At 42.8% G+C, this 11576-nt stretch overlaps 1 protein-coding gene and 1 pseudogene across 1 annotated transcript; one reads left to right on the top strand and one right to left on the bottom strand.

Annotated features, from left to right (window-relative positions):
* Positions 1-1692: 1692 nt before the first annotated feature.
* Positions 1693-2479, bottom strand: LOC147454139 (BTB/POZ domain-containing protein At1g30440-like; annotated as a pseudogene).
* Positions 2480-8575: 6096 nt separating this feature from the next.
* Positions 8576-10044, top strand: LOC147454138 (uncharacterized). Its single transcript, XM_086516161.1, has one exon. It carries the CDS (start codon positions 9005-9007, stop codon positions 9707-9709), a length of 705 nt encoding a protein of 234 aa, XP_086372287.1. The 5' UTR covers positions 8576-9004; the 3' UTR covers positions 9710-10044.
* The last annotated feature ends 1532 nt before the right edge of the window (positions 10045-11576 follow it).

The following is an 11576-nucleotide window of genomic DNA, read 5'->3' as shown; positions in this document are numbered from 1 at the left end:
ACCATATGGGCCTGGAAGGAATTCAAACTGTCGTTGAGGTAGGTTGCTGCCTATTCTAAACATGGAGCGATGAGAGTCTCAATTTTGGCCATCAGGTAGAGAGAAAGAGAGGAGAAAGGGGCGCTCCTGGCTCTCGATTTGCTGATAGACACCAACTACCCGGACTGGGAAGGGTGCCCCTTCTCTTGAGCTACCGCCAGCCACTTCCATCATGGCAATGCGTAGAAGCAGCCACGTGAAGCTCACTCTAGTGATCAATCACATGAAGCTCACTTTTCCCTTATAACCCATGGGCATCGCAATAGATTACATGGTTGATATGGCGGTAGACATGGTCCATGTAAGAAATGGTATGAAAGATGAAGAGACCATGAGGGACGACATTAGCGTCTGTCCATCCCTCGAGAGCGGTTTGCAGTAGTTGTAATACTAGAGATTCAGTCGTGAGTTGCCCCTTGTTGTTGAAACATAAGTAGTGCAACGGTAAGGAGAGCAAAATGTGGTTGAGCTGGTTGGCCCTGGTGCAAGTGGCTAGCATCCTTGAAAAGAAAGCGGTGGAGTCCAATGAAAAATCCGTTGTGCAACAGACTGCAGCTACTCCGTCGTGTCAGATATCTGGCCGGCCCACTTGTGTGTGTGTGTGTGTGAGTGTGTGAGTGAGAGAGAGAGAGAGAGAGAGAGAGAGAGAGAGAGAGAGAGAGAGAGAGAGAGAGAGAGAGTCACTGGGGAGCAATGGAATGATAGGAGCCTACAATTTAATTTATAAATAGCTAGATCATCAGTCTCTCTCTCTCTCTCTCTCTCTCTCTCATCGTTCTCCTCTTCCCTCGGTTTGCGGGCTACTGCACACCTCTCTCGACTTGTGAGTCGTGATTGAAAACTTGACTGATGACTTGTGAGTCGTGACTGATAACTTGTGAGCGCAAGGCTTGTTTATCAACCCCACAACTCCAGGACGTGTGTTGTCCGTCCGTCAACTTCCGAGGAGTTTGCTCGCTATTTGAGGCGTCTGTCGAGCAGTGTTCGGGAAAAATCCGTCTCAGCTTTATATAGTGCCGTTTTCAATTTCCAAAATGCCGGTTGAGCGCAAGGGGAAAGGGAGAAATTTTGCCCCAGAATAGATAAAAACAGTGTAAAAACCCGAAAAAGTAACCTAATTTTAAAATTTTCCTCTTGGAAAATTCAAGGAAAGGAATTTTGTAGGTTTGGAAAAATTATTTTTCCCGCTGCCCATGAAGGTAGGAGGCCTGGAGGCTGCGCTGCTATTCGAGGCTGGCAGCCACGCTAAAAGTGTGATCGGCCATGGAAGATGGCAGCCACATCACTGGAAGAGGACCATCCGTGGATGGCGCCTTGACTCCCAACCTGCGCCCACTCTTCAAAGCAGTTTGAAATTGAAAGGTGAGTCTGCTTGTAGCTCGAGCCTCGAGGTGAAGCCGATCCCTTGGAGGCTTGGAGCCCAGGTGCACTGCCAGCTCTCACTGTTGCGCTGTGCAGCCGGGAGGCGCAGGGCACACTTAGACAATATACTCTCTCTCTCTCTCACTCTCTCTCTCTCTCTCTCTCTCTCTCTCACACACACACACACACACACACACACACACACACACACACACACACACACACACACACACACACACACACACACACACACACACACACACACACACACACTATGGCAGTGTGCAGTCTTTAGCTTCTAGCAAAATGCATGAGCGCCCCAGCTACACTCTCAGACTTAAGGCCTTGGCTTTCCGTTGCCATATTCACCCTCTTATAAAGAGGAAGGCTTAACATCGCAATGGCTTCATACCACCAATCCATGCGAGGCTGTCCTGTGCTGATCCCATTCCATAAAAAGCTCTGCATCGAGTTGTTGGGTATTGGCCATGCAAGCAGGTTAGGGTCAGTGCAGGCCTTCATGACTACAACATCTATGCACATGTTTACAATTCCAAGCTCCTCAGCTTCAATCAATACACTTTCACAGCTATATTATAAAGCTCTAGTACATTCCTTCCAATTCTGAAGCACGACCTGGTTATCCACTGCATTTGTAGAGTCAACTCCAACAAAACTTCGTAGGAAGTTCAAAGGCATCAGGACCACCCGGAATGTCTGAAAGGTGCACATGAATGTCATTATCTACTCGATTGAAATTAATCCGAGCCGTGCAGAACTTGATCAGGGGTTGGGTGGTCTTTTAGGGCAGCAGCTGTTGCATGTGATGATTAGGCTAGTCGTTAGTAGAGAGCAGCTGTTGACGTTGCTACAATACTCACGCAGGAACCAGAGCTAGCAATCTTCCTAGTCCTCCATCTCCTCGTGCTCTTCATATCTGGACACAAATTAGGTAAGGCTCTCTCTCTCTCTCTCTCTCTCTCTCTCTCTCTCCAATGTGGCGACTTCGAAACGCGTTGTAATTGTTTTTTGTACTAGTGCAGCCCATAGGATGATTCTTCTTCCCATAGAGAAGCATCGGCCTTATCAACAATCATGCATATCCAGTGCCCTGCTAATTTGCATGATGTCCTCACTCAGATCCTGCACTCCAAGGCGCACCACCATTTCAAGGCAGTGTCTCAAAGTCTTCAGGCTTGCTATTGCTCTGCATTCACACTCGTCTCCATATGTGCTAGCTCCGAGAAGCCATGCTAGTATCTCTTTTGGTTGGATTGTTCAAGTTTTTTTTAATCTTTATTCTTTTGTGACAATTAAGATGCGTTTATGAGTGCTTAGCATGTATTGTGTCACAAATTATCTCAAAACAAAAGGCATCCATGCCTAAAAATAATAACGCAATTCATCTCCAAAGCCTACATAACCAAAAGTAAATTCTACCTTGTATGTACCTATCGATAGACGAATCGACGATCAGCCTTCTTATGGAAAGTTATAATTTTTTTAAATCTCTGGAGATGTTTAATCTCATAACCACGCTGTTGCGAGCAACCTGCATCTATCTTGTCCAAGCCACCTTCGCTACAAGTAGAGAGAGAGAGAGAGAGAGAGAGAGAGAGAGAGAGAGAGACCTGCTTAGGCCACCGCCGCTGCTATCGTTTAATCTGGTGCGTCGAGCCGGAGAGCTTTTCGAGCACTGGTGAGTACTCAAGAGTCAACGCACGAGGCTTTAGCAATACCCAGGCCTGTTAGGGACTGTGTGAGGAAAGGCAGGCCACACGATTTGATTTGATTTGATCTGCAATTTCTCCCTCCTTCCCTTCTCTCTCTCTCTCTCTCTCTATCTCTCTCTTGCGAGTCACGCTGTTCCTGTGTCGTGTTAGCCAAGCTACAGGAAACACCCTCGCTGTCTCACCGTCTGTGTGCCTAGAGTGGCCGAATCAAGCATATTGTGCCACGTGGCGGGGGAAGGGGCCAGAATCCCCTCCCCATTATCTAATAGGGTAAATGAGCCAGTTGTAACACATGTGCCTTTTAAAAGTCATGCACGCTCCAATTTAGAGACAAAAATTTGGAATATGCTAAGAATCTTGCTTGTGTCAACTTGTGATTTGCTGAAAACTATACCATTACTGGGCCTTGGGTGTTTCTAACCCTTAAAAGACCTCAAAATTTAAACTTTCTCAAATTGACTGCCCACATTAAATCAAAAAAATATCAAACTTGGTATTATCTAATCCGTCTTTGCATGAGAAATCTCATGCAAATTTCAAAATTCAAATCTGACCAAATTTGCAAAATCTCACCTAAAATTACACATTTTTTTTTGAGTGTCTTTAAACTAGCTCCTTTACCCTAGTATAGATAGATATAGAAGGACATTAACTAGTGTATCACCCAAAGTTTAAAGGGGTGAAAGAACTTCTCAAAATGAAAATGTGACTCTTATGATTTGTGGAGCCACCCATTATGCTAAGTCTTTATCATTTACATCACTTCTAAGGCTTTCAAAGTTTCATGCTTTCAAAAGGAGCCCATGCCGTTTTCTTGATAAATGTGCATTCACTTCATATTTCAAAACTAAAGCTAAAGACATATCCATTATTAGATTTACACACTCTTCATTTAAATGAGTGCCCACTATCTTATTTCAACCATAGTTTTTGACCAATCAAAAAATGTTAAAAAATACAACTCAAGCTCTTTTCTATTTCAGTCAACAAAAAGAGAAGCATCTCTATACGCTTTGTCCTTTGGGCAAGCCAAAAAATTATTGATCTCATTTCTTTTGTACTTTTAATTTTTCTTCTTAGAATGCCATCATTATATCTTACCTTGTTTGTTTTGTGACACCATCAAAATTATTCCTTAGCCTCAAAAGAATCTCTCTCTCTCTCTCTCTCTCTCTCTCTACGTTTCCAACTTCCCATGGTTGTTTTGAGTTGAAGTTACTTGCCAAATGTGAGACTTGTCACCTACCTTCACTAAGGGCATGTTTACACGTTGAGCAAAATGTCGCTTTTTTGTGAGGTTGGTGCCTTTGAATGGTTTGTGGTGGTCCTTGATAATCGTGTTCACTCTTGGTAAAAAAGAAACCAACTTCGATAATAGTGAAATCACCTTTTTAGTGTTTAATACCACTTCAAAAATAGTGAATACCATCTAGGGGTTGGCTATGCATCTTAATTACACCTATTTCACATAAGAATACCATCAAACTTTTTTTTCATGTGGCCACACCATCTCGCCATTGGAGACCAAAAAAGTGCCATTTTAGTGTGCGTGTAAACAGGCCCTAAACAGTAAGCCTTTTAGTGAAGTGCATGGTATCGGAATAATGCATGGTATCCGAATAATGAGGTGCAACCCCCATCAAGGAAGGTGCACGCTTGCAGCCTTTTCCTTGAAGGCTAGATGCATCCCCTAAGCCCTTCTTGTCTTTCTTTGTCTGAGCAAGCATTTAATGGGTTGCAAGAGGACTACTATTCATTTTCAAGTACCCACGTGGTTTCTCTATTTATGCGTGCACTGATTTTTGTACTTAAAAAAAGGTTAGCCTATGGATTTACCATTTTTTTGTGTGCCCATTGTCGAGTGCCTTCCTCCACACTATCTCGCACGGACTGCTTTAAATTGGATCTACGGTTGAGGTGATTCGGACCATCAAATGCACATTTGTGAATTTGGGAAGAAAAGTAAATTCGGATAGGTTTGAAAATTCGGGGCAGTTTGCACTCGTGTCTTGAACCCGTGACCTTCCCATTGCGAGCCATGTGCACTAATCACTAGGCTCACATGCGTTCATTGAAATATAGGGGTTTCAAGTCTGTCATATAGTAAATATCGATTGATTAACAAATTCGGAGCAAATTTGTAAATTCGGACAGACTAATAAATTTGGGGCAACTGTCGAAACTGACGGTCCATGATTAACGCGCCCCACGTTTTCCTCCTCCACCATTGATCCCATTTGTGTGATATAGTGATGTGGCACTGCCTTCATGCCATGTGTCAATGGAAAATTGGATCGAGAGATTTTAAATTGTTTCAGCATCACAAGTACTTTGGCCATTGAGGAACAAGAGTTTTTCTTTTAAAAAGAGGACAGTCCCATCAAATCGTCTCCAAACTCAAAAAACCTTGAATGAGGGAGAACCCAATTCCAAGTTCCAACCCCATACCACAGGTTTTGCTCCAGAAGAATCGCGTGGTGGTCCTCATGGACAAAACTAACCCATCATGTATAGAATTTGCATACTATAAGCGCCACAATGTTAGAAAAAACCTGGGGTACAATGTATTTTAACCGGCTAAAATTCTAAAATCCCAGTTAGATTTTGAGCTTGCCTTGAAGAAAACCGACAAATTTACATAAGTTTTAGTGTAGATACTGGCAAAAGCTTCAAATTTTGACCTAAAAACTGGTAGAATTTCAAGTTTGCCCTTATATTCTTGGTTGCATATAGACTCCCAAGCTTCGTTTGTGTTGAGGTTCTGCCCTCTCTTGTGCGGATCCGCCCTCAGACGAGATATCTAGGAAACCCCCTCATACACTTTTTCTTTTGGCTAGCAAGACACACTTTCCTTTAAAAAAAAATCAATTTAAAACAGTTAGCCATGCACATTGGACTATAAGTTACATTTCACCAAGTGCATAAGCAAGTTTGAATTGTTGTTAGTGCTTCATAGAGTGGTTTGTCATAACAGCGTGGAGGTTGGGAACAACCTCTCAAACTTTTTCTTCTTCTTCTTCTTCTTTTGCCAAACTCACAATTGTGAGTAGATGTATTGTATTTAACATCAAAAAATGTACAGAGCAGCCTTAAGCTCATGTTGAGCCTTGAGGGAATGTGCGATATAACATAGAGCTACTAATCGCCAAGCAGAGGTGAGCCATTACTCATGCTACTTTACTCATTACAAGATCGTAACCTAGTGGTTAGGTCTTCTGAATACCCAGTATCATCTTTCCAATCTCAATTGTATGTCATAAAAAGACCCTACCAATGAACTAAGGGCGCGCCCACCCTCACCTGCTAGCACCAACCAACACTACCCTTCCTTAGCAACTATGCCGAAATTGGCAAGGTTGGAGGAGGAGAAGAAGAAGAAGAAGAAGAAGAAGAAGAGAAACACCCTGTTTTACCCTCGTCCTCTTCAAATGGTACCAATGCTCACTCTGTTTATAGCTCGAAGCCAAATTCGCTAACACAAGGCAAGGGTAGAACCCCCACTCGTACGAATCCGCTCTAAAATTCAGATGCACATCAAAAAAGGAACCTACCAAATTTTAGAATCCAATGGTGACTTGGCAAGCAATGTGCAAGCTGCCACATATAAGAAATTGTAATTGACATGTGACCACCCAAAAAGAGAGCTTGTCGCTCACAACGATAGATTTGGGTGGGATGCACCTTTTATGCTCTCTCTCTCTCTCTCTCTCTCTCTCTCTCTCTCGCGCGCTCGTGTACATGCTTCAACCCTTCCAAAATCCTTGTCATTTCGATTTGAGAAGGAAAATACGAATTTTGAGGTGGTAATATCACTATGACTTTCAAATTTATACCCATATTTGTGAGAATTGAGGGACATTAAGATCATTTAATCTAATTTAGAGAGTGTAATTTTTGGGGCTGAAGATAAAGTTAACCCATCTTTTTCTAAGCTCTGAGTTCCATGGATCGCCTCTCTATACCTCTGTCGAGAGGGGGGGGGGGGAGGGGGGGGGGGGCAATCACAATAATTTTGAACTTACAAGGAATCAAATAAGATACTGTGCCAGGCATTGGGTAACGATGCAGTTAGACAGAAGGTCGTGCATGCAAGGCATAGGGAGACGGGCACAAGGCGTGCAAAGGAATGAGGGCGATGGCCAGTTGAGGAGGAGGTCTTAGACTTTAGGCTTGCTAGCTTTTTTTATGGCATGGGTTGCCTGTGCAGAGCAGCTCAACACAGCCGCTTTCTTGGTTATGGGATAGCAGTTGAATATCATTATGCCGCTATTAGTGGGTTTTAATCCGCCCATCTGACTTCTATGAGGGTACGACGTGGAAGTATCCTCAATGGCAAGAAGTGGGGTTGGGAGGGAATCGAGAGGAATCTTGGAAGGAAATGATTAAAATAGGAGAGTTGCCAGTAGGTAGTAGGGGGAAAAAACTTTTTATCGAAAATTTGCAAACCTACATATGACAAACCTTAGATGTAAATTATCTAAATTTAAAGGTTTTTACACTAAAGTATTCTAATTTTTCTAAATTTTGCAAGTTTTATTGCCTTCAAATTTAAAATTTAGAGGTGAATCTTAAAATTTTGTAGGTGCGATTACACCGAACCTATGTCTTTTGTGAGCATTGCTCTCGAGTATTGACAATGTTGTCTCTCTCTTTCCCTTTCTAAGACATACTCTTCATCTCTCTATCTCTCTTTTCTTGAGCCCTAAGTTGCATAGCCCACTACTTTGTGTCTCTCTCGAGGTTCAACCATGTTGTGTCTCTCTTTCTAGGGTAAAGGAGCCAGTTTAGAGACACTCAAGAAAAAAAGTGTAATTTTGGGTGGGATTTTGCAAATTTGGTCAGATTTGAATTTTGAAATTTGCATGAGATTCCTCATGCAAAGGCGGATTAGGTAATACCAAGTTTGATATTTTTTTGATTTAATTTGGGTAGTCAATTTGAGAAAGTTTAAATTTTGAGGTCTTTTAGGGGTTAGAAACACCCAAGGCCCAGTAATGGTACAGTTTTCAGCAAATCACAAGTTGACACATAAGCAAGATTCCTAGCAAAATCCAAATTTTTGTCTCTAAATTGGGGCGTGCATGACTTTTAAAAGGCACATGTGTTACAGCTGGCTCCTTTACCCTAGCGCATACTCGGCATCAAGCATCTCTCTCTCTCTCTCTCACACACACACACACACACACACACACACACTCGCTCTCCTTCTCTTGTGACCATCTCCATCTTTGGGATTGGTAGATGTGACACATAATGACACCTTGTGCTCACATACAAAGTATGGTACGCAGAGGTGAGGAGTGATCGAGGCTAGCCTAAGAAGGTAGCAACTTGTAAAAATGTCCTCCACACCCTACCTTCCTTTTTGCGTGTGGTTAATAACCTTTAGGGAAGAAGACAAAGAAGGGTTTGGTTCACATTGGAATGATAAGGCTGCCCTACCCATTACCCAGTCAGCAAACCCCCAAAAGAAGCGTGCTCCCAATTGTAAATCCTCAAGAGGCGCTTATCAAGTCAAGCTCTCATGGCGATCTTGCCACGGTTTGTCATCGCACAGCTTCAGCTTCCCACGCCCCTGCAAAGGAGATCTCGAAGCTCTTCCATCTTCGCTGCCACGAGGAGCTGTAGGATTGCTGCGTTTTTCTTGTTGGCGCGCCAGAGGGGCGACGGGGACCTGTGAGTTTCATCGTCTTCTTCAATCCTGCCTTCCGTTTCCTGAATTGCGGGGCTTTTCTGTGTTCACTCAGAGGCCATATACTCCATAGCTCCAAAGTAGGGTTCTTTATGGTTCAAAGCTTGTTTAAGATCCTCTAAGACTCCATAGCTCCAGAAGGAGGTTTTTTCTTACAAGCTTGCAAGCGTCAAAAGACATGACAACAGTTTCCAACACAAGCCCTTGCGGTAGTGAGAAGCTTGATGCAACCAGAGCTGATTGCATAAGTCAGCACATGTCAAAGAATGAGTCGTCAGTTACTGGCTGCAATTTCGATTGCAGCATTTGCTTGGAGGAATCGCGAGAACCCGTGGTGACCATGTGTGGCCATCTCTTCTGCTGGTCATGTCTTCATCAATGGATCACAATTCATTCTGTGCTAGAAGAATGCCCTGTGTGTAAAACATGTGTCAAGGACAAGATCATTCCCTTATATGGAAGGGGTAAGACGGGCCTCACAAAGCTTGAATCCAAAAAGGTGCATCCTCATCGTCCCTCACCTCATCCACATCCCTCTACTGCTTCTACAGTGCCCCGTGATGCTGGCTTTCAATACTTTGGGCAACAGCAACATGGCCTTATTTCACGAGAGAATTATACTTCCCGAGGTTTGTATCCATCATCTTCAGTGGGTGCTTTTGGCATTTTCCCTGCGTTGTTTGGTGTGCATACGGTTGCGTCATTGGACCAAAATGTGGGATATCCACCGGGAAGCTCATACAATTCAATGACGTTCAGAATGCCAGCTATCAACAGCATTTCTTCTCAGCAACGGCGACTGAATGCGCAGCAAGAATTTGTTTTGTACTGGTTTTTGATTCTGCTGGCAGGTTTTGCCATATCGTGCTTTTTGCTGTTCTAGAGATGCTTTTGCGACCCTTGTGTCTCTCAAGGAGTGTTGTGGAGCTTGCCAATGGTCCGGACTTGTTGACCTGCCCTAGGAGTGTTTTAATGTATGTATACATAAGACCTTACAGGTTATACGCCATGCAATACCCAACGGTTATACTACTGCCGATCAATCATCCCATCATACTGGTTTTTTGAAGACATTCTACAAATTATTGTATCAATATGCTTTAAGCAGTGACTGGAAATACAAACTATTTTATACTGGGCTTGCCTTTGGTATACAAATTGTAACTCTAGCCAGCCTTACAAGAAGTGAATGTAATGAATATGGAGTCTAGATCGGTATATTGTACAGTCAAGCGACATGTCTAATCTTGTCATGTAGTCCTACCACACTTGTCATATTTAGTACATTTGGGGATAAGAGTATTTCATCTTTAGTTCATCTTGTTGTCGGTCGCTTCTATATGCACGTTTTCAAGCTTGTGGGTATAATTTGTATCAGGCAACGAAATTAAATGATTCTCAATCGCTTCTATATGCACATTTTCAAGCTTGTGGGTAGAATTTGTATCAGGCAATGAAATTAAAAGCAGTTTTGGAGGTCTCAAAGTGTTAAGTGGCAAAGTGTTTGCAGTAGATGGTGGTGGTGGTGATGTTGAATGGACAACTTGAAACCTTATTAACTTCATGGAATTCCGTTCAATAATGGTGAAAATGTAGTTCCGGATAATGGTGAAAATATGGCTGCTCATTAGGTTGCTTGCTGCATGCAACACTTTAGCAAAAATGAATGCGGGTGCCTTGCGACAATCTTCAATGATTGTATGGGTATATGAAGATGGAACAGCATGGGTTAGAAAGAAGAGGCAGGTGTGGAGGGAAGATCATAGCAAGGCTGGATGCTGGAAGTTCAAGTGTTGTAGTCCCACCCATTTCTGGTACTGGATGCTCAATTGCACATGCTTTGGAGATACATGGATGTACCGCATATTACTATTGATATCTGAATATGGCCTAAGAGTCTCTCTCTCTCTCTTTCTCCCCCCCCCCCCACCCCCAAACACACACACACACACACACACACACACTCTTTCCTCTCTCAACCACAACGTAGACTCTATTGCGACGCTCATTTCCACAATTCTTGAGGATCGAGAGGCACCTATCAACTCCACACATCCACATGATATGTTTATTTTGGTTCCATAGGTCATATTTGTCTGTCGAAGATGCCAATAAAATCTCTCTCTCTCTCTCTCTCTCTCTCTCTCTCTCTCTCTCTCTCTCTATATATATATATATATATATACACACACACACACACACACACACATACGAGCTCACACGAGCCGCCTACGATGGGTCTCGCTCGCTCTTACCAATGGTTTCAATGGTTAATCTTATACAATTTTTCAAGCTCACTCGTAAGCACACATATAAACACTCACATTATATCTCTCTCTTTTTATATTCTCGTTTTTAAATGTTTCTATGCATCTATGTATGCATGTAAGTATGTTTATATGTGTGTACGTACCTAAGTGTATATGTATACATATATGTATATACTTGTGCGTGTGTATATGTATTTACATGTGTGTGTGTGCGTGCATGTGTGTTTATCTTTATACATCTTCCCACAACACATCACATTCTCTCTATGTCTCCCTTGTCATCCATCACCACCCCCACCTCTCTCTCTCTCTCTCTCTCTCTCTCGTTTGTATTGCATGGGTCATGTTAGCCTCTAAAAGACATTAATATGACCTTTTGTGGTGTGTGTGTGTGTGTGTGTGTGTGTGTGAGAAGGGGGGGAGAGAATATATGATATATATAGGTTTTAGAACGTGGGAGCTCTATAGTAGAGCATCAGA

This window comes from Adiantum capillus-veneris, chromosome 7, assembly GCF_014529385.1.
Source record: "Adiantum capillus-veneris isolate H3 chromosome 7, ASM1452938v2, whole genome shotgun sequence".
Lineage (NCBI taxonomy): Eukaryota > Viridiplantae > Streptophyta > Polypodiopsida > Polypodiales > Pteridaceae > Adiantum > Adiantum capillus-veneris.
This window is presented reverse-complemented; position numbering and strand designations above follow the sequence as displayed.

Bases quoted from the DNA above. Each gene is read 5' to 3' on its own strand.
- LOC147454138 (XM_086516161.1), top strand. From the start codon at position 9,005: ATGACAACAGTTTCCAACACAAGCCCTTGCGGTAGTGAGAAGCTTGAT.